Here is a 22,643-nt window from a genome sequence, read left to right as displayed (position 1 = left end):
GTACTGATCAGATGACCTTTCCCCCATCGTCCTTTAGAGAACAGGGAAAAGTTTGAAACTTTGGGTACTAGCCTGAGGCAGAGGTGGGAGCTAAGCATTGGTTATCTTAGGCAGTAATAATCTTCCACCAAGGTGGTACAAGCCCAGATCCTGTGTCCCTAGCCTGCATTCCCTAGTGAGCTAGACCCAAGGGTATTTAGAACAGGATAAGCTCAGGCCACAGATCAGTGGCGAAGCCTGAGGAAGCTCCAGCACCAATGGAACTAGCTCATTTCAGGTGAGGTATAGGAGCAGCTGTTCTATTATTGAAAGTGTAAGGCACTCTGATTTGCTGGCCCCGAGATGGTCAGTCCATTTCAGCTTCTCACCCAGGGTTTCTTCCTAAGAGCCTTCAGCCGCCACACAGGAGAAACGATCCCCAGAGCCGTGTCATGAATAACCAACAGCACTGGGGTGGCCTTTGCTCTGCTTTATTGACCTCAGTGTACCCTTTGGATACCCTTTAGAAAACACAGTGGGAAGAGGAACTGGGTCTAGGCTGGTGCCACCTGACCCCAAAGAATTCCCAACCAAAGTGGATTTATACAAAATGCCAGAGAAAAAAAATGAGGCAATTCGGTGCTGAGTCGAGGGGTAGCTGGTTGGCAGAGGGCGATCCGTGACGGCAGGGGCAGGTCAGGCCTCCTTCTCGTAGGTTCGAACGCTCACTGCACTGCCATGGGTGAGTGTCTAGAAGGAAAGACAGGGTGAGACAGGATGGAGCAAGTAAGGCTGCACCCTCTTCTCTCCCCTCACCCAGGGATTGTCACCTGAGGTCCTGCTGTGTGCCAGGCACTCGACATATGTGTGTGTTCTGATACAAGTCTTTGAAGACAATGTATTATACCGGGTGCAGTGGCTTAGGCCTGTAATCCTAGCTACTCAGGAGGCTGAGATCTGAAGATCGCAGTTCAAAGCCAGCCCAGGCACTAAAGTCCATGAGGCTCTCATATCCAATTAACACTAGAAAATCAGAAGTGACACTGTGGCTCAAGGGGTAGAGCGGTAGCCTTGGGCTGAAGAGCTCAGGGACAGTGCCCAGGCTCAGTCAAGCCCCACCACTGACCCTCCCCCCCAATGCATTATAATTCCTATTTTAGAAATTTGGAAAATAAACCTAGAAAGAATTCCTTTTTCGCTTACACCATTCAGCTTCCTTCAAGCTTAGCATGAAAGACAGTGCCTGGCATACAGTAGACAGAGATGAAGGAAGTGTCTAAAAAGGGTTGGGGGCATGGCTCAGTGGTAGAGAACTCTCCTAGCAAGTTTAGTAGCACAAAAGAAAAAGTCCAGAGACACTTGAGAGGCAGCTATCCTACGGTGCCAACTCTCCCTCTCCCCCAACTCAGGGCAGTGCCACGACTAGAGCCCAAGCACTTATTTTGGCCTGGTGTCTAGCACCAAGCCCATGATCTCGCTATAATCTTGAGTGCCCAATGAGTATTTGGTTCTGCATGTTACATCCCCACACTCCCAACCCTGTGAGAACCCTAGCCTCATGTGAGTGCCAGAAGGCAGTCAGCAGGTTCTGCTGACCCAAGGATGTCAGCATTGTAGAGGCCCCCGTGGAGTTAGGAGACTGAGTGGCTACTCCTAGTGTGTTCCTGGGTCTGAGGACAGTTTGGTGAAGGCTCCATTCAGACTACAGTGCCTAAACAATCTGTGGTTCCAGACGTAGACTATAGTGAGAGGAGTCTGCCCTGCATGTGATCATGCAGGGATGCTGGGGTGGGAAGAGGGAGCTGCTTCTAGACAGCCCTGCTTGCTGCCTCTTGGAGGAGGTGAGGCAGCAACAGGAGGGAGAAATTAAGGCTGTGGGTTATCTGCCCTATTTCTCCCACCTCCCTGATGCTTTCTGCTTGTAAACACTGTTTCTTTCAGAGTTATCAGCAGCCCGCAAAGCTTGCTGTGGTGATCGCTCATCTTACAGTCTCACATAGAGTGAGCCTTTAATTCTAGACCTGTGTGATGCCAAAGCCATGACCCTGCCTCTCCTGTCCCATCTTTGGTGGCTCTCAGAGAGCTTTGCCTTTCTAGAACCAGCTTCCCTGAAGGGGCAGTGTAATCACTAAGCAGGAGAGGCTCCCAATTTGCCCATCTTACCAGGATGAGTTTTCCATCAATTAGCTCCCGAACAAGCGTTGTCTCTTGCCCATCCCACTTCTGCACATGGATAAGTTTGCCTCCATCCAGTGTCACAATGGACTGTGTGGAAAGAGGATTGAGTCATGAGCAGGATTGAGCCAGGATTGAGGGGCAGGATGAGTTCAGGGCCATGGAGGATGGCTTCTGACCCAAACTCTGGTGATCATGCTAGGAGCAGAGTTCAGGCAGCCCCCCCTCCATCCTAGCCCAAGTCCAGTGTCCCAGTTGGCTTCAGGCCCTTGTCCACGGTTGACTGGCGAGAGAAGGAACCTAAGCTACTAAGTGCATAAAGAAAGGGCTGGTGGTGTGGCAAAGCCAGTGTGCCCAACCCAGAAGTACTCTGACACTCCAAAATGGAGGCACTTGTGCTGAGGTAGAATGCACGTGTAACATACACTGAGGAAAATAAATAAGGGTCACTTGTCATGTGCAGGTGCCATGGCCCAGTCGCCTCGTATGAGGAACCTGTCCCGATCCCTGGGAATCTCCAGCCTTGTGTCTGCCATTACTCAGTGTCTAAAAGCCCCTTAGAAGATTCTTCTGAGGAACTTCCACTCCTCTTCATGTGATCCCTTCAGCTGACAAAGTCTCAGAACTGAGTGTCCTTGGAGTGTTCCTTAGCCCTGGCTCAAAGCCCACACAGCCTTCTGGGTGCCGCCAGGCTGCATCAGCTGGTTCCCATTGGCAGCTCTCCCAGGTCTCCTCTAGGAATGGATGGGTGATAGGCCAGTCTCAGGAGCCTTAACAGGGTTCAGAGGAGCCTGGGAAAGTTGTGAGTAGATGTTGGGGCCGCTCATTTCTTGATGTCCTATCTGTATACTTTGCCCCTTGTTCTCATTCTCTCTGGTTTTTGCCACTCAAAAGAGTTTGGTATTGGTCCAAACTCTTGTGTTTTTGTGCCATTGTGGTTCTTGCCCCTCAAGGTTTTGAATCCACGATGGTGGTGATATATGTGGTTTTCAATCACCCATGAGGGAAGCTACCATCTTTGGGTACTATCCCAATTCCACTGCCAGCCTGCCATGTGATCCTGGGCTGGACTTTACCCCCTTCCCCATTCCTGGAGGCAGCTGTGAGGAATAACAAACAGCTGAGGAGCCGAATTTCAAGGGTCCTGATTTACTGACTCTCTCATGCCTGTCCCCATGCAGGGCTTGCGGTGAGCTGCCATGACAGGCACTGTGGACTGACAGTGCTGAGTCTGGAGGCAGGTGTCTCCTTACCACCCCTAGGAAAGGGAGCATGAATACCTATGCTGGGACATAGCTCTGCCTGACTGCCCAGTGGCCATTGCAGGCCTGGGAGATGCAGCTTGCAGAAGAGGAAGCATCTGAGTAGGGCTCAGCCTCTTGTTACCAGGTGCCCCCTTTGTTGCCGGATGACCTCTCTCAGGAGAGAGCTGGCATCATTCCTAAAGCACTTAAGGTCATAGCCATGGCCACATAACTCCTCCATCTATGGAAGAGGAGCCAGAACCGCATACCTTACACAAGGTCACCCAGCTGGAGCCTCAGAGACTCTGAGGTCAGAACATCCTGGCTCCTGGTACTGCCCACTCTGAGGCAGCCAGTAAGGGCTTCCCAAAAAGGGAGGGGAGGAGAAGGGCCAACTTGGACCCTGAGGTACTCCAGCATTCAACATCAAGGAAGCACGGAGCCAGCCAACCAATCCCTTCAGGGTCTCAGCCCCCTTATTCCCCCCTCTTCCCACTCCCCTCACTCACCTTGACCTTCCTGTCATCAGCCGTGGTCTCGTCAAACTCCACCCCCAGCTGAAAGCTGACCTCCAGGTTCTTGAAGGTGCTGTGTGTTTTTATGGTTATGGTTTCTCCGTTCTTCTCGATGATGGTGGTAGGTTTGGTCATGCATGCCACCTGCCTGGTAGCAAAGCCCACACCTGATGGTGGGGAAAGGGAAGGTTGGGAGCGCAGGAGCCGGGGCAGGGAGGCACTGTACCAAAAACTCGAAGAGTAATTCTGCTGTCGAAGATAGCATTTGAGTTTGAGCTGAAGAGGCATCTCAGTGCTTACTGCGCAGGCTCTCTGCTACTTGAGCCGCACTCTTTTTTGCTTTAGTCAGTTTTTTCCAGAGTCAGCCTTAGACTGTGATCCTCCTGCCTTTGTGTCCAATAGCTGGAGTCATAGGAGTGAACTACCACACCGATCTTACTTGATGAGATGGGATCTTACATTTTGCCTAGGCTGATCTAAACCTGAGCCTCCCTCCCCACAGCCTCTGCCTCCTGAGTAGCTGGGATTACACGTTTGTGCATCCAGCCCCACTCTCAAAGCCTCTGTGTGCCTATTTTTTTTTTTTGTTAGTCATGGGACTTGAACTCTGGGCCTGGGTGTTGTCCCTGAGCTCTTCAGCTCAAGGCTACCTTTCTACCCCTAGAGACACAGTGCCACTTCCAGTTCTCTGATGGAGATAAGAGTCTCAGTGACTTTGTGCCTGGGCTGGCTTTAAACTGCAATCCTCAGATCTCAGCCTCCTGAGATTACAGGCATGAGCTTGACTGTGTGACTATTCTTTTATTCAGTCTCCCTCATTTCTGTGTGCCCAGTAGACAGATTGGAAATAGACCTGCTACATCAAGTTAGTAAAAGAGCTGAGATGAGAATAAGGTACTACTTTGGATGGTAAGACCCTTAAATATACTCTCTGGCTCAGACTTGCCTGTCCCCTTGAAGAGCTGATACTTTTATTTCTGCTTTACAGATGTAAACGCTGGGCTGGTTGAAAGCCCAAGTTATAAATCAGACTGAAGTCCTGGGCTTTCTGGCTCCTGAGCCCATTTAGCTGTCCAGCCATGGCATAAGCTAAGGCAGAGCACCAGGTACCTAGATAGCTCCACCTGTGGGCTAGAGCAAGATAAGCAGCTGTGCTGAGCTCCAGCGTGGTGAGGTAGAGGTCAGCTCTCCTAAGGTGCCTGGCCACATGTTCTCCATGATCATGCACTTAGTGCTGGCACAAGCTCTGAGTGTAGGCTTTATGACTCCGTTTGCAAATGATGCTCAATGAGCAAGGTGTATGGTCCAAGGTAGTAACTGACCTAGACTCCCTGAGTGTCCACTTATTCCCATTATGCTGTCCTGTGCAGCCTGCATTCAGTCCAAGTGCCAAGGTCCCCAGTTGAGTCTGGGCCTTGACTAGAGGCCTAGAACCCTGGGGTTCCAGAGTGGCTACCACTGCTGCTGTGCCACTGATGCAGCCCACCAGCCTGCCTGCTGGGGGCCTTGACTTTGCTTTGCCTCCCAGTAGCAGAGTGAGTTGTGCCAGACATGTAGTCTAGCACCAAGTGTAGCTTTGTCACTGAACCAGGAACTGTCTGCCTAGAGCCTCCTCCAGGTATGGAGTGTTGTAGGAAGAAAACACTGTACTATCCCAAGAGAAACTGCAAACTGGCTGACAAAACTTAGAAGAGGTGGGTTCCACTTAAGAATGAAGCCAAAGCTGTTTACTGAGAAGGCCCTAGCCTTTCCATTTGTACTGTGAGGAAAAGTGGTTGGAAGGAATTTCAGCTTTCTAGCCTAAGCTTCTGGACATGCAGTTCGGTGAGCATGTAGTAGATCATGTGCTTAGCGTGCCCAGCGCTGACTTCAGACCCTCACACTGCAAAGATACACAAAAGCTGTGCAAACACAGTTGGACTTTTAGAGACCTGCTCCCTTACCCATGTCGGAGCAGAATAAGGGAACAGGGCTGGCGTCACAGCTGCAGCTCAGCTCAGACCCTCAGCTGGTTGGCCCAGTATTTGCTTTGAGAATGATACCTCAACAGTCCAGTTTCCCCAGAAGCTGCCTCGGGACTCTTGTTTCTTTTAAGAATGGTTGTCTTATGGCTGGAGGCATGGCTCAAGTGGTAGATTGCCAGCCAAGGCTCTGATTTCAACCATGCTACTGCCAACAATAACAAAATTGCCTTCTCTGGGTGCTACTTGTAATCTTAGCCTCTCAGAAGGCTGGGATCTGGAGAACTGTGTTAGGAGGCCAACCTGGGTATTGGAGACACCTCATCTCCAAAATAACCAACACAGAAGTTGGGCTAGAGTGTGGCTTAAGTGATAGAGCATTAGCTGAGCAAGTACAAGTTCTTGAGTTCAAGTCTCAGTATAAGCCTGGCATTGATGGCTCATGCCTATAATCCTAGCTACTCTGGAGGTTGATATGTTAGGACTGGAAACCAGCCTGAAGAGAAAAGCTCATGAGACTCCTATCTCCAAATAAGCATCAAAAAGTGGGAAGTGGAACTGTGTGTTTCAAATTGGTAGAGTGCCATCCCTAAAAGACAGTGACCAGACCCTGAGTCCAAGTCTCAATACTGGACAAGACAAATCCTGGTACAAGTTCAAACCCTAGTACCAGCAAGAAGAAGAAGAATGGAAGAATGGCTGCCTTACTGTTGCTTAGTGCTTTAAAGTATCATTGTTTGAGGCCAACCCAGACCATTCTTAACCAATAAAGAATAGGTATGGTGGTACACACCCCTTATCCCAGCTATGGCTAGAAGAAATAAGATTGCAGTCTCCTGGATCAAGTAGTAGAGCACCTGTGCTAGGCATTGATTTCAAACCCCTAATATCACCCAGAAAAGAATGCTGCCTTCCTGGAATCACTGGGCACTGTGCCTCAGGATAAGGCTGAGAGTTAGGGCCTCAACAGCTACACTGTGAGCCCTATTCTGGGATAGGACCAGATGCAGAGGGGAGATAGATTGCTACACACATTCTTTTTCCTATCTGCTGTGATCTGGGCCTGTTTTCCTTGGGAGGAAGACCTGGGATGCAGCCCAACAATGACCACCAGCCCAGTCTTCACTCTCCAAGACTGGTGAACTAGGCCAGTGTAGCCAGGAATTTCAGGGAGAGGATTCCATGTCTCCATCCCATCTCAAACCAGGAGAGCAACTCAGAGAGCCTCTGGGGAAGCAGTAAGTTGCTCTCCTCCCTCTCCTGGGACCTACAGTGTAGCCAGAAGGTCTGTGAGCTATAGACCCAGAAATCCTATTTTCATCTTAGTTCTGCTGTGGAATTTTTTTTTATGACAATTTTCCATCTTTGGACCTTTCCCAGAGGAAAGGTTGAGCTAGTCAAGGTGTGGGATCCCCAAGATCCTTTAAGCAACACCAACCACACACAGCTCTCTACTTCCTCCTAGACCAATGACCCTAAACCCCTTTAACAGCTCTAGGAACCCTCCTGCTGTACCCCACAAGTCCAGTGGCTTTCTTGCACTGAACAGGCTGATAGGGAAGGCCTGGGTGTGGTTGGGTCTCTAGCCCCACCCTATCCCTAGACTGCTGGGTACCCATTACATTACCACTGGACTAGGGCAATGTGGTGAGAAAGAGATCACCTTCCCTAACCCTGGACCCAGAGTTCCCCTCCCCAGCATTTGCTTTTCCTCACTGAACCTCCTGTTTGTGGGGGGAGGATAGCATACTCATACCCATTCCCTTCCAGCCTTCCCCCCTGTTTCCTGGGCGCGGGCCTCCTATGCGCTCTCCATCCACCTCCTCCCCCGTCCCGATCCTGTACCCCGCTTCCTAGAAAGCGCACGGCCGCCGCCTCCTTCCCGCGTGGCTGCCTGGGTACCCATCCCGCGTGGCGTGCGCGCCCGCCCAGGCAATGGAGGAGGTGCGCGCAGCCCGCAGGCAGCAGCGCAGCGCCAGGGCGCAGCCAACCGCTCCCCAGTCCCGCATCCCGAGCCCCGCTGCTGACTCACCCAGAGACTTGAGGTAGTCATCAAAATTCTTGCTGTCCGTTAGCTTCCAGGTGCCCACGAAGGCGTCCACCATGGTGAGCTGGCTGCGCTGAGAAGGAACCGGGCGAGTGGGATGGCGAGCTGGGAGTCCTGCGCCGGCGGCTCCAGGCCACGGCGGCTGCTTTAAATAGTCCTGGCATCACGTGACGAGACGCGGGGGAGGGGGCCCCTTCCCCCCCCCCCCCCCCCCGCTCCAGAAATAGGAAGCCCCGGGCGAGCGCTGCCCCCAGGGCTGGCCGAGGGGGTGGGGACAGCGCCCCGCTTGCCTGCGTCAGCGCCCCGTGCCCTGCCAGTGCCCCGCGCCGGGCCCGGGCTGGACCGGTCCCCTTCCCCATAAGGGAACCTCTGGGCACAGCCAGGGCGCACGCCGCCATCGCCCCGCGCCTCCCTGAGATGGGGACAGTCCCGACCCGTGCTAGACTTGGCTGGATGCTGGTGACAAGGGCACGGGTGGAGAGCCCGAGGCTGGGGGCAGGGCCAAGGTCATGCTTAGGTGGTGAGTTGGATCCCAGACAGCAAAATCTGCTCTCTCTGGCTCCAGAGCCCCAGCCCTACGCCCTCCTCCCACTGCCTGCCTGCTGCTGGCACCAGCCAGCTCTGTGGCTGAGCTGCCCCCGTGCCCTCACCTGCTCTGGGAGGAAGCGTGACCCTTCCCACATGCCCACCCCACACGTGCCCGCCCCTCCCTGTGGAATGTCTCAGGCTGGTGCTGCCCCTCCCCCTGTGGTCCAGCTCCCCACCCTCCCCTGCAGGTGTCTGTGCCTTCCCAGTCGCCTTGGAGCCCTGGGCTCAGGTCCCCCCCTTCCCCCCTCCCCCGTCCTCCCCCCATCATCTGGAAATTCTGTCTGGCCCTTCAGATGGTTCCTCCATTCCCAGCCCCTCACAGCCAGCCTGCAGCAGGCACAGAGTGACTGCCTGCTTGAAGAATTACTGTACAATTGTTTGACACTTTAAATCACATGAAGGCTCACCTTGTGTTGATGGTTGTACCTGGCCACGTGGAAGTTTTAAAACAAAATCCAGGAGGTAGGTGTTAGGATATTATTCTCCCAACCTTATTGGCATTCCTTTTGTAGGAAATTGCGCAAAAGCCCATTCATTAATTCAGCACTTTTACATTCTCTTTCCTTCTTTTTCTTGTTCTCTCTTTTGTTCCCTTTCATTCTTTTTTCTCTGTCTTTCCTTTGTGTAGCTCAGGCTATCCTCAGACATGCTATCCTGGACTGGGGATGGGGCTCAAGTGGTAGAGTGCTTGCCTAGCAGACAAGGTGCCCTACGTGCAATTCAGCAGGGAGGGGAGGGAGAGGGGGGGGAAAAATCCTTCAGTCTGCATTTCCTGCAGTTAGCTAAGTACTCAGCACTGGAGACTATAAGGCAGGGGAATGGAGAGTTGATGGCTGGCCTGAGCTACATAGCAAGATTCTGACTCAGTGTAAATAAATAGACAATATAAAACAAATAAAGTACCTGTGTGGCACCCACCATGCTATAGAGAGAGACAACAAGGAACAGGATACCCATTCAAAGTGGTGTGTCCAGATGAGACTGGAGTTCTAGGTCACAGCCTCCAGAGGTCCCAAAGAAAGCAAACAAACAAAAATGGTGAAAATAGTTTAATCAAAATGATGTGTGTGTGTGTGTGTGTGTGTGTGTGTGTGTGTGTGTGTGTGTGACTTGATCTGGGTGCTGTCCCTGAGCTCTTTTGCTCAAGGCTAGTGCTCTACTTTGAGCTGCAGCTCCACTTCCGGTTTTCTGGTAGTTAATTGGAGATAAGGGTCTCAGTGACTTTTCTGCCCAGGCTGGCATGGAGCTGCAATCCTCAGATTTCAGCCTTCTAAGTAGCTAGGGTTATAGGCATGAGCCACTGGTGCCCAACAGTGACTTTTCTGCCCAGGCTGGCATGGAGCTGCAATCCTCAGATCTCAGGCTTTTAAGTACCTAGGGTTATAGTTATGAGCCACTGGTGCCTGGCTCAAAATGACAATTTTGGGAAAGCAGAAAAATAACCATTGTAGCCCACCTGTGGGTACTGCCATGAGCTTTAGATTTACATGGAGGAAGACTCAGGGCAGCAGGTGAGAGGTCTGCATAATTCAGCAGCCTTGGTCAGATTGGACTGGTTGATCTCTTATCTCCGTTCTAGTTCTGCAAGGCGTGGAAGAAGTCACTAGCTGTGGGAAACAGTATGGTTTGTATGCGTTGGCTGTCCTGGCTCGGGGTAGGCCTCATCATGGGGTGATCTGTCTCATAGCTCTTCTGTTCCTGTAATCCAAGGTGATTGTGGTTTACAGCAATGATTGGAGGCTTTCAGGTACCTGGTAGGGGTCTGTGAAAGCCGACAGTAAGAGGCCTCAGTCATTCTGATCTTTGTGCCTTCTGGCTTGAAATGGATGAGTTAGGTGCCACCAGCTTATAGTAACATGTCCACATGCACAGCTAAGCAGGAGTCTGACCCAGAGTTCTAAGACAAAGGAGACAGGAAATGAGGGCAATTCTGCCAGGTTTTTCCTCCTGCCTTTACTTAGCTTGTGGGCCTAAGTAAGGAGTCTGTCCTTTTTGGCAAAAAGAGTTTTTTTCTTTCTTTCTTTCTTTCTTTCTTTCTTTCTTTCTTTCTTTCTTTCTTTCTTTCTTTCTTTCTTTCTTTATCTTTTTTTTATTGGTTGGAGGGCTTAAACTCCGAGTCTAGGTGCTATCCCTGAGCTCTTCAGCTCAAGCCTACTACTCTACCACTTGAGCCACAGTTCTGGTTTTCCGGTGGTTAACTGGAGATAAGAATCTCACAGACTTTTCGTGCCTGGGTTGGCTTTGAACTGAAATCTTCAGATCTTAGCCTCCTGAGTAGCTAGGCTTACAGGGGTGAGCCCCTGGTACCTGGCTCAAATGCAGTTTCTAAATACCTGGTAGACAGAAAACAATCATACACTTGTGTGGCAACTCTGGAAAGCCAAAACTCTGGTGGCTCAAAAGAAGAGGGATATACATGAATTTCTGACCATAGGAGGCCTTGAGCATGATGGAATAGTATGAACTGAATATCAGCCAGCAGAAAGTATCCAGGGTAGATACAAGACAGTTAACACTGGAACCCTGGGGCCAGGCTAGCTCTGCCACATGCCTTAGTGTGTGTGTGATGCATTAAGCCTGCTGGACCTCTGTTTGCATGCCTCCCTTCCCTGACTGTTCTGGGAGGAAGGCCAGCGAGGAAGAATCCTGTCTCACACACACTCCTACCTAAAGGTTTTGATTCCTTTGAATAGTCCAGTTGCCAGAACTGAGAAGTACATTTCTGTTAAAGCTATGGGGACAGGCCTCAGGGCTGGGCATGGCGCCCCGATAACCTCACCACCAGAGCAGGTGCCATGGAGAGGAAAGGAGGAAGGTTTCTAATTCAAGGTCATTGCCTTTAAAATGTGACACAGAGTCTCCTTTCCTGACAACCGAGTGGCCAGGCACTCGGGTAACTTTACATGGCCCTCCCATTGCAGGGGTGGGACGCTGTGAACAGACTCGTAGATCTGTGTTCCTGCCCTGATTGCACTGGATGCTAGCAGCATGGCCTCGAATCTTGATTTAAACCACTCTCATCTTTGAAAATGAGGGTATTTGTGGAACCAGGGCAAGAATACACTTAAAGCGCAGAGCATGGCTTACAAAACAAATGCTCATTTAAAGTGCAGAGCATGGCTTACAAAACAAATGCTCACTGCTGCTTGTGCTACCGTTGAGCCATTACTTGTCTGTTTTGTTTTTGAGAAAGTGTCTGTAAAGTACTCCAGGCTGGCCTCCAACTTGAGATCCTGTGTCCACTTTCCAAGAGCTAGGATTGCAAGCATGAGCCTTCATGCCCAGCAAATGTGGGTTTTGAGGCATCCCTGCTCCAGGGCTTACTATGACCCAGGTCGCTGAAGTTGATTCCTTTCTTTTTGGTTTCCATTCTCCCTTCTAAGTGTGCACTTCACTCTGCATCCCTCAAAATATTTACATCCTCCTTGCCCCATAACTCCTGTGGGAGAAGGGGATCTCCCTGTCCCTCTTCCTGCTTTCCTTTTGCCTTTGGTGGAAGCAGATAGGCTGGAAACATGGCAGGCAGCAGAACACCAGTGCTTGGGAAGAGCAGCACCTTCCCAGCCCTCATCCTTTGATGATGTCATTTCTCTGTTTCCATGGCAATCATGAGGCTGGGAAGGCGGAGTAGAAGAGGGAGCCAATGAAATGGGGCGGCTCTACGGGAAGATCCAGGGGCCACAGGGAAGGGGGAGAGGGAGGCCTGCTCAGCAGGTTCAGTTGTTTCCTGGGCCCCCCCTGCCATCTGGATGCCTCCACCAAGAAGTATGCTATTAGCACAGGAGAGAACCTAGAGGCAGAAGCCAGAGCAGCTGGGGGTTCTTCTGACCCAGGAACACCGAGCCCTCATTTTACTCCCTACCATCTGTAATACCCCCCATTATGTCCCTAACCTACATCTGGGAGTTTTTCTCTTTTACTGATATTGTTAATGGGGCCATGGACTCAGCAGGTTTTAGACAGTCCTCCCCTGCTTCTGTGCCACTCCCTTGGTACATAGTATATTCAGTTGGGAAAGAGGCCTGAGTGTACATCCCAGGCCTGCCACTTCCTACCTATGGCCTCTGAGTCATCTTTCCAGTCTGTGGAAGAGACCACCAGCTTCTCAGGGTTGTCATCAGGATTGCAGGAGGGAATAAATGGGACTGGGAGATAGCTCACTGGTGGAGCTCTTGGGTAGTATGTGTCAGGCTTTGGGTTCAACCCCTAGCACCTCTGAAAAAAGAAAGAATAAATGGTAAGGCTGACATAGCTAATAATCAGTGAGTAGTAATTCCCTTCTCTTTCTCCCTTTCTAGGTTTCCTTCCCAGGACAGTAGAATGACCAAGTCACTGTGAAACCCTGAGTCAATAGGGAAACATCTGTGGCCAGCTTCTCCTGAGGTCATAGAGTTGCTTTCAGATATTGCAGGCAAGTTTCTTCCTTTCTTTCTTGTTCCCCTCTTTTAATAATTTTTCCAGCATAGAGTTGGTGGCCAATACCTATAATCCTGACTACTCAGGAGGCTGAGATCTGAGGACCATAGTTCAAAGCCAGCCGGGGCAGGAAAGTTCATGAGACTTTCAATAAACTATTCCAATCACCTACTCAGAACAATCTGAAAGTGGCACTGTGTCTCAAATGGTAGAGCACTCCCGCCTTGAGCACAGAGAGGCTCAGGAACAGAGCCCAGGCCCTGTGTTGAAGCCAAAGGACCAGCAAAAACAAAAGGCCGGAAATGGAGCTGTGGCTCAGTTGATAGAACACCAGCCTTAAGCATAACAGCTAAAGGATAGTGCCTAGGCCCTGAATTCAAGCTCTAGTATAGACACGTGCACACACACACACACACACACACACACACACACACACACACACACACACACCATCTGTTCATCCCACCTGTAGTAATGGTCATCTCCTATGGCCAGGGCACAATGCATAGCTCAATGGTAACTTGAGGGAGACAGGAGAGCACAGCACAGCACAGCACTACAGAGGGGAATGACCACCACGGGAGAGTGCTTCTTCTATAAGAAACGGGTTTCCCTGTTCCCCAAGAATTTGGGAAACTGTGGGTCTGAGAAGACAGATAGGGGAGTAGGTACAGGTGCTCTCCTCATTAGTTTACTTCTGAGAAACTGCTGTCTATGGCAACTGCTCTCCTGGAAAGAGAGCAATGTTCTTCCCTGCCTTAGGACAGTGGCAGCCAGGGAGAAGGGCCCCCTGTCTTCCCAGAAATCAACCCTTCTCTCAGTGACTAACGGAAGGAAGCCCAAACTGCTTGGCCTGCTTTCCTCTGTTTCATTAGTCTGATTAAGTACTAAAATCCTGCTCAGAGAAGCGTGTCTGGCAGGTGGTAGGGAGTTTAGCCTCTCAAATGAATGAGTCAGGAATAAGTGAGCTAGCACACTAACTCTAAGGGCTCTGGACTTGAGTTCTAGTTCTGCCTTTGTTACTTATATCCCAGTCAGTGACCTCCTCCGGCAAGTCATGAGCTCTTTAGGTCGTTTATTCATCTGCTAAACAAACAAACAAGCCCATCAGGCTCTGTACTTAGCCAGCCTCCCAAGGATTCAGGGTCTGAGACGGTGCATATGGTTAGGAGTGCAGTGCAAAGGTCATCGCCCTTCCAGCCTCTTTCCCTGTCTGAATCTCCTTTGCACAAGTCCTGCTTCTTGTGGCCCCATGCCCTAGTCCCTGCTACCTCTCTAGGCTCCTTGTACTACAGCCACTTCCGTTTTGCCAGGGCACTAGGCTTGTCTTATGCTGCTTGTCTCCAGTGATTTTCCAGACTAGCTTCTACAATCTTTTATTTGTTTTGTTTGTTTTTATTTAGTACCACTCCAAAGGCTTGAACTCAGGGCCTCATGCTCTCACTTAGCTTTCTTTGCTCAAAGTTGGTCTACCACTTAAACTCTTGGTCTACCACTTAAACTCTTCTACGTGTGTGTGTGTGTGTGTGTGTGTGTGTGTGTGTGTGTGTCTGTGTGTCTGTGTGTCTGTGTGTGTGTCTGTGTGTGTGTCTGTGTGTATCATGGGGCTTGAACTCTGAGCCTGTGCATTGTCCCTGAGCTCGTCAGCGTAAGGCTACTGCCCTACCCCTGGAGCCACAGCCCCACTTCCTGTTTTCTAGAGATTAATTGGAGATAAGAGTCTCACGTTCTTTAGTGCTCAGGCTGGCTTTGAACACAGATCCTCAGATCTCTGACTCCTGAGTAGGATTACAGGCATGAGCCACCATGCCTGTCTACCGTGCCTGGCTACTTCTGGCTTTTTTGATGGTGAACTGGAGTGAAGAATCTCACAGATTTATCTGCCTGAACTAGCTTTGAACCAGATCCTCAGATCTCAGCCTCCTGAGTAGCTAGGATTACAGGCGTGAGCCACCAGTGCCTGGTTAGTTAACACTACAAAGTTTTCAGCTTTGCTGTCCAGCCTCTGGGAAGCCCAGTATTGTCCAAAATGGCCTAGCTCCAACTCTGGTATAATTTACTGACTTCCAAATCTGTCTTTGCTTTTGTACCCAGAGGCTCTCTAGGGTTGAACAGGCCTGTACTGCCCTCCCCTGTGCATGGGGCCTGGTGAGTATTCGGGTAGTTATTGAACATTAGTTTCTCCAGAGCAAAGAAAACCACTTGTCCACTCCAGTGTTCTCTTTGTTTGAAAATTCTCTCCCTTCTCAACTCCCCTCCCGTCCTCTTCCTCCCTGCAGCCTGCCCAGGGCCAGGACACCAGGCCGGCAATTTCCATGATGGATGTGGGCAAGACCGAGTTCTCGAGGTGAGACTCACCCTTCTGGATGTTCCTGGTACTTGGATCTCAAAGGCAGTTTCCTTTGAAGACAGTGCTATTCCCAAGAAGTACTGAAACAAGGTCCTGGACTTGGGGTTGACTCTGCTTCCTGTTTCTTCCTTAAATGCAGAAGTTTCCATGCCAAAATAGAAATCGTCTTAATATTATATTGGAGAGTTTACTTTTCAGATTGGTGTCTTCCCTCCCTATGGCCTGGCCTCCATCCCCATTCGGTCTCCTGGTCCTAATGGCACAATGGTCACACCTCAGAGTGTACTCTGTTCGGGAACAATCTGCCCATGATTCTAGAAAGACCCAGGAAGTTTCAAGAGGATTCATGGTGAGGAAACATGACCATTGTGTGCTCTGGAATGAGGAGAGCTGGCAGGCCATAGCAGGGGGCTGGCAGAAGGTAGATGTTGGCCTCAGGAATCCAAGGCCAGGTGAGTTCCAGGAAGCAGGTAGAGAGCCAAAGCCATCGCCTGGCTTCTTCTTTTCTGGGTCCTACGATTGTAAGGGGGTTGTCTGGAGGACTAGGGGGACAGCATGTGTGGACAAAATACTAGGTTGGCAAAAAAAGCCCACCTTCAAAAGGACTGAAGCCCCTGGAGAGATCCTCTGATTGTGCTAGCTAAAATTTAAGGATCCTTCGCCTTGTGCCAGCACTGGACTCAGTTGTCTTTTATCTCCATCCTGGTAATAATCCAGCCATGCAGGAACTGGGTGTGCTTCCTCTCCCAAATTTCAGAGGGAAGCCAGGACCTGAACTCAGCAGACCAACTCTAGAGGCTGTGTGGCTTCACTGCTGTTCTGCCCTTTCCCCATAATGTCTTCCTCCTGTACTTCTTCCTACACTGTGACCTTGGACCCTGCTCTTCCCTTCAGGGTCCCAACTCCATAGTGGGGGGCAGGGGAGAGGCGGTCAGGCTGACCATCTCTTTCTCCTTCAGGCACTGGCGATTCATGGCTCACAAAGGTAATTTCCAAGTGGGGAAGAGGGTGACAAGAGCAGAGAGGACAAACCTTTCCAGTGTCCTGTCTTAGGATTGGCCCTTCGTCAGGGCGGCCGGTTCCCCTTTGCCCTACAAGTGGGGCCAAGGGAGCAGGTGATGCAGCCTCAGCCCAAAATACTCACTGGTCACTGAGGGTCACTGAAGTCTGGATGTCAGCAGTCGGCCAAGGCCCATCTACTTTGGCTAACATATCCAGAGGGCTGCTGGCCTGGGCAATAGAGCCAAAGCCTGCCTGATCCATGCTCTCCAGTCTCTTCCCACCCATGGCTGAGTCCTGCCTTCTCACTCAGCACCCCTTCATGTGGGCACTAGGCCTGGTCTGGGGCTATTTCTAGATATTCTCACTGTCTCCTTGGCCTGGGCCTCCAGCCCAGTCAGGTCATTCATATACACATACACAAATATTTCTCTCTCTGTCTCTCTCTCTCTCTCTGTCTCTCTCTCTCTCTCTCTCTCTCTCTCTCTCTCTCTCTCTCTCTCTCTCTCTCTCTGTCTCTCTCTCTCTCTCTCTTTCTCCCTGATATGCGTGTGTGCTCAGGCTCTTCTACTTGCTAAACTTGACTGTCCTCTGGCTTGATGCTTGGCTTCATGCTGGGTACAACAACCAACCAAGAAATAGCCTAGACTTGGTCCCTACCCTCAGAGAGATAGGGAAAATGACTCCATCTTCAGATGGAAACAAGACTGAAAGGCAGAGGCTTGCAGAGAAGGAAAGACTAGATGAAGAAAGTTGAACTTTTCCTGATGAGTGGCCTGGGGTGAGGGAAGAAGATAAGACCAGAGGGTTTAGAACTGGACAGGAGCAGGTCTTCCCATTAGGAAAGTCTGGCCTCTCTGCCAAAGGCAATTAAGAGGAGCTCCCAGCTTCTGGACAGGAGATGTGCTAGGAGCTGTGGCAACCATGTGATCTCTGTGGTCCACCCTCACACCCACATGAATGGGGGAAAAGGGAACACACTGCTCGTAGCTGAATGCGGGAAGCCAAGCACATCTCTCTTGACCACAGAGTAGCCACACATTTGCATCCAGCCACAAGGGAGGTTGGGGAGTAGAATCATTATTCTGTACTGCTTTTTAGAAAAAAAAAAAGGGCAGCAGATGTCACAGGACTGGAGGCACAGTGGTTGAAAGTCTTGGCCTGACATTACATTTACTGAGTTGAAGTCTTGCCTCACCACTTACCAGTGGGATAGGCATCACCTATCCCCTCAGCTGAGGGTACAGTGAGGTAACATACCCCAGGTGCTTAGTGAGCAGTCTAGGACACAATGAGAAATGAGCTCCTGGGGACAGTGTTGTTTGAGTCCTCAGGTGGAGCTGATGGAGTGGACATCAGGTTGGGGCTGCCAGAATTCAGAGCTGTGCCTTTGAACCCCTTCCCTTATATCCACAGTTTGGTTTTGTCCATGAGTAGGGATCCTTGGGGGGGGGGGAAACAGGAAGATTATCTGGGGTGGGGGTGTTGTTGGCTCAAGCATGAGTGGTCTAAGAACTGATGCCTCAGGATCCACTAGGTTCCAAGAGAGTCCAACCTGGAGTCCCTTTTCCTATTGTGTTCACAGCCCAGCAGACCTCCCAGGACCTGGGGCAGGAGGTAAGTGGAGTTGAGGCCCCTGGTAGGGGGTTGGAGACAATTGAAGTAGACTTCAAAGCTGCCATGAAACTCCAGACTTACAGCCACCACTGCTTCTCTCAGGACCCAGGTCTTCTCTGGAAACTGCGGGTTGATTGCTTATCCTCTATCTTAGATGACAGTGAAGCTTAGATGTGAGTTTGTTTCCAGAATTGAGTTGCACTCTGCAGGGCAAAGCACCTTGGAAGGGGTACCAGCAGCCACCAACAATGCGCCCCCTCCTGGAAAGGGGAAGCATTGCAGCTTGGTATTCCTGAGCTGTCCCCCTGCTGGTCTCCCTTGACCTAAACACCTTTTCCCACTCTATTGTTTATAAAATGGGGTAAGAAGAATAAAAGGAGCTATGCCCCTAGCTACTCAGGTGGATGAGATTTGAGGTGCGCAGTTTGAAGTCATCCTGGACAGGAAAGTCCATGAAACTATTATCTCCAATTAACCTCTAAAAAACCAGAAATGGAGGTGCTGTTCAAATGACTGAGTGCTCAAATGATTGAGCAAAAATGTCATTTGAGAGCACAGGTTCTGAGTTTAAGCCCCGCTGCCCCCCAAAGAAAAGAGTAATGAGAGAGAGAAGGAAGATGATCCATGGAAATTCCAGTAAGAGGAAAGAGAAGGGAGACAATGGCTTCTAGAAAAAGGCAAGTGTGAGACTGAAGGTCCATGGAGGGGGGCAATTTGTGTGAAAAGCTAAAAGTGAAGAACAAAAGTTCTATGAAGAAGAAGTTATATTCCCTGTTAAAGATTGTAGCCTGGTGCCATGGCTCACATCTACAATCCTAGCCACTGAAGAGGTTGAGATCTGGAGGACTGCAGTATGAAGCCAGCCTGGGCAGAAGTCTGCTAGATTCTATATTCAACTAACCAGAAAAATGCCACACAGGAGGCATGGTTAAAGTCCCAATACTTAGTGTGTCTGTGAACATACACACACACACACACACACACACACACACACACACACACACACACACACACACCCCACCCCACACAAACACACACACAGACCTGCTATGGACTCCTGAACTTGGCTGCCTAGAACATTGAGGTTGTAGAGAGATAGAATATAGATCTAGACCCAGAACTTCCTTGAGTTATGTAGAGCCAATTATGCTAACTTTTGTGCCTAACCCAACATTCTAGAGCCTCCTCACTAAGCTTTGCTTACCTATCACCACCAAGATGACATCTGAATCCCTGATACTCCTCCAGCCTCTCCTTGGTAAGCATATTAATTTATGACTTTTTTGATTTTGTTTTGTTTTTGTGACTAAAGATATTCTGGTAACCTCTTTCGAGGTCAAACATTTTCTGTCAGCATAACTTGAATCCTGTTCCCAAACCACAGTCTCTCATTTGTCTCAAGATAAACAATTCCTTCCTTCCTTCCTTCTTGCCTGCCTGCCTTCCTTCCTTCCTTCCTTCCTTCCTTCCTTCCTTCCTTCCTTCCTTCCTTCCTTCTTGCCTTCCTGCCTTCCTTCCTTCCTTCCTTCCTTCCTTCCTTCCTTCCTTCCTTCCTTTCTTTTTGCGCCAATCCTGGGACTTAAACTCAGGGCCTGAATATTGTCCTTGAGGTTCTGTTTTGTTTTGTGTTGCCAGTCCTGGGAGTTGGACTCAGGGCCTGAGCACTGGCCTTGAGCTTACCTCAAGGCTAGTGCTCTACCACATGAGGCACACTTCACTTCTGGATTTTTTTATGACTATTTGGAAATAAGATTCTCATAGACTTCCCTGTGCTGGTAGCTCACATCTATAATCCTAGCCACTCAGGAGGCTGAGACCTAAGGATTACAGTTTAAAGTTAGCCAGGGCAGGAAAGTCCATTCAATTCCTAATTAGCTAGCAAAAAACTGGAACTAGAGACATAGCTCAAATGGTAAAGTGCCAACTGTGAGCACAAAAGCCAAGCAAGAGCACAAAGCCCTGAGTTCAAGCCCCAGTACCAACAAAATGAGATGACATAGAATTCTATGGATTTCCCTGCTTTGCCTGTATCCTGCCATCTATATATATTTTATGAAATTAATGATTTATGACTTACTTTTCTTGTAACTATAAAGGTCCATATCACCTGTCCTGACATTCAGGATAACAAGTCCATGTGCTCAGGCTATGGTAACTTAATCTGCCTCAGAAAATAAAGTGACATTGGTATTTTTTTGTTCAACAGTCAGATAATGGACCTGGTGGCCTGTGACCTGGTACAGAGGACTTTCTCACGACTGGAAGGAAAGAAACTCACTTATGACCTGGATTAAAAATCACAGACATTCCTAAGCTGACTCAGCCAGGACCCACCCTCCTTAGGAGATACCCACCCCCTAGACGCAGTCACACCTCCAACATCATGACGACAACCCATTGGTCCAGGAATAGCTACCTGATTCAAATAGGCCAATCGGATTCTTCAAACTGATTTATATGCAAAGTTGAGGATTTTTCATTACCAAGTGTTCCGCAGATATGTCTGACCCTTGGCCTCAGCTCATGGTTTTACCTCACTTATCACGGTCATTAGTGGCCAGTGTTCACCCCAAGTAGGAGGAGAAGCAAGCAGTCCTACTGTGGCTTAGGTTTTGCCATCCCTATCACAGTTTGCTTGTCTACTTTCTCACCAGGAGGTAGGACTTTCACTAGGATCCACAGGCAAGAAAGACCCTTATTTGAATAAGAATGCAGTGCCTGTTAGTTCTTTTACTCCTTAAACCTGCTCACTTGTCCCCTCCCTTCTGATATCTCACCTTCCAACAGTAGCATGGCTGATGTACAGATCCTGTTGTGACTTGTCCAGAATAGAGTGTAAATGTTTGTGCACTACCTGGACTAGCCTTTTCTCTCATGTTCTACCACTCTAGCCACAGCTCCACTTCTTGTTTTTGGTGATTAATTAGATATCAGAGTCTCATGGACTTTTTTTTTTTATCTGCCAGATAGCTTTGAACTGTGATCCTAAGATTTCAGTCTCTAAGAAGCTAGGATTACAAGGGTGAGCCTCTAGAACTTGGCTGCTGTGCCTAAGGCTGGGTCTAGAATTAAGTATACTCTCTTTTCTTTTTTCTTCCTTCCGTCCTTCTTTCCTTTCTTCTCTTGGGGCTTGAACTTAGGGCCTGGGCACTGTCCTTGGGCTTTCTCAAGGCTAGCACTCTACCACTTGAACCACAGCACCACTTCCAGCTTTTTCTGTATATGTGGTACCAAAGAACAAACCTAGGGCTTCGTGCATGCTAGGCAAGCACTTTACCACTAGGCCATGCTCCTGGTTCCTAAGCACATTCTTAATAAATATGGCAAATTAAAAATCTGAATGTATATTTGATTCCAAATTGTCTCTTTTTCCCTCCATTCTTCCCTTCCTTCTTTCCTTCCTTTTTTCTTCCTCTCTCCCTCCTTTTCTCTCTCTCCCTCTCTCCCTCCTTCTCTCTCTCTCTCTCATTTTCTTTTGTGCTGGTATTAGAACTTGAACTCAGGGTCTAGACACGATCCCTTTGCTTTTCACTCAAGGCTAGTGCTCTACCACTTGAGCTACAGCTCCACTTCTGACTTTTTGGTGGCTAGTTGTAGATAAAAATCTCACATACTTTCTGCTGGAGATGGCTTTAAACCTTGGTGCTTGGATCTCAGCCTCCTGAGTAGCTAGGATTACAAGCATGAGCCATTGGTGCAGAGGGTCAGGTTATCTCTTCCTCTGGTAGACAACCTTGGCTCAATCCTTTCCTCAAGAAACTCTTCCTGGAGTCTCTTACATCTTTTGGTGGTTCTGGGATCTGAACTCAGTGTCCTCTGCTCACTCAGCTTGATTGCTCAGGTAGTGCTCCTCTCCCTTGAGCCAGGTATGCAGTCCTGCTTTTTTGCTTTTCTGCCCTGGCTAGCCTCAAACCTCAGTCCTCCAGATCTCCATCTAATGAACAGGTTGGATCACAGGCGTGAGCTGCACCTTGCATCTGTTAATCTCCCCAGGCGCCCACTTAGATTCCTGGATATCACAGCTAGAGGAGTCCTGAGGCCATCTGACCCCTGTCTGCGTCCACAAATGGGGAGATGGAAGCCAAGGGAAAGGACGGGGAAGGCCTAAGCTCACACTGCTTGTTCATTTTTTTTTTTAATGAAGTCTTTTGGTCATCAGGACCTGGAGTGTACTAAGCCTCACCCCAAACTCCCATGAATCCCTTTCAAGAGACGGGGTGCAGACAGCGGTGGGTGTGGCAGAGCAGGTGTCTGGGAATCCACCTGGCCCAACTTTCTCGGGACCCTTCCCTTCCCTTTGGGTCCTGGAAAGGAGGTGTGGGCACTTCATTCATGCATCCTGGCCATTCCTGGTGTCCTCTTGAGGCCTAATAGAGGCGTCGTCACAGGTTATCCACCAGGGGGCAACAGAGACCCGGCTGGGAGAGCGTGGGGCGTAGGCGCCTCTGAGCTCTGATGGGCCCGGGCCTGGGCTGGGACCGGAAGATGGAGCTGGAGCTGGTGCTGGAGCCCAGCGAGGATGCGCTGGCCCAAGCTTCTCGCCTAGGATGCTCCTGGGCCAGGCTGGAACTGCATCTCCCCTGGGAAACCCTGGCCAGATCTGAGGGACCCCTGCTGCTCCCCAGCTCAGCCCAGGGGAGCTCTGCCTCCCCCAGCCTGGCCTCCAGGTCAACACAGCCCCCTGTGGCTTGCCAAACATGGCCCCTCTCCTCGGCTTATGTTTGTCTGCACGGGGAGTAAAGAGCTGGGGTT

At 50.0% G+C, this 22,643-nt stretch overlaps 1 protein-coding gene and 1 long non-coding RNA gene across 4 annotated transcripts; one reads left to right on the top strand and one right to left on the bottom strand.

The window, feature by feature from the left end:
* Nucleotides 1–279: 279 nt before the first annotated feature.
* Fabp3 (fatty acid binding protein 3) lies at nucleotides 280–8,074 on the bottom strand. The gene is made up of 4 exons (XM_090335379.1): nucleotides 7,907–8,074; nucleotides 3,908–4,080; nucleotides 2,143–2,244; nucleotides 280–729 (listed from the first exon to the last, which is right to left on the bottom strand). The coding sequence occupies exons 1-4, from the start codon at nucleotides 7,977–7,979 to the stop codon at nucleotides 676–678; spliced, it is 402 nt and encodes a 133-aa protein (XP_090191505.1). The 5' UTR covers nucleotides 7,980–8,074; the 3' UTR covers nucleotides 280–675.
* LOC150062191 (uncharacterized) lies at nucleotides 7,914–21,232 on the top strand. Of its 3 annotated transcripts, none has more exons than XR_016535997.1 (6): nucleotides 7,914–7,980; nucleotides 12,808–12,920; nucleotides 15,205–15,272; nucleotides 17,860–17,891; nucleotides 19,071–19,149; nucleotides 20,098–21,232. It is a non-coding gene; the product is annotated as an uncharacterized LOC150062191 (long non-coding RNA). The 3 variants fall into 3 exon arrangements; XR_016535998.1 differs by lacking the exon at nucleotides 7,914–7,980 and adding an exon at nucleotides 12,187–12,274; XR_016535999.1 differs by lacking the exon at nucleotides 17,860–17,891.
* Nucleotides 21,233–22,643: the final 1,411 nt, after the last annotated feature.

This window comes from Megascapheus bottae, chromosome 6 (genome assembly GCF_031878675.1).
Source record: "Megascapheus bottae isolate mThoBot1 chromosome 6, mThoBot2.hap1, whole genome shotgun sequence".
In the NCBI taxonomy this organism is placed as follows: Eukaryota; Metazoa; Chordata; class Mammalia; order Rodentia; family Geomyidae; genus Megascapheus; species Megascapheus bottae.
This window is presented reverse-complemented; position numbering and strand designations above follow the sequence as displayed.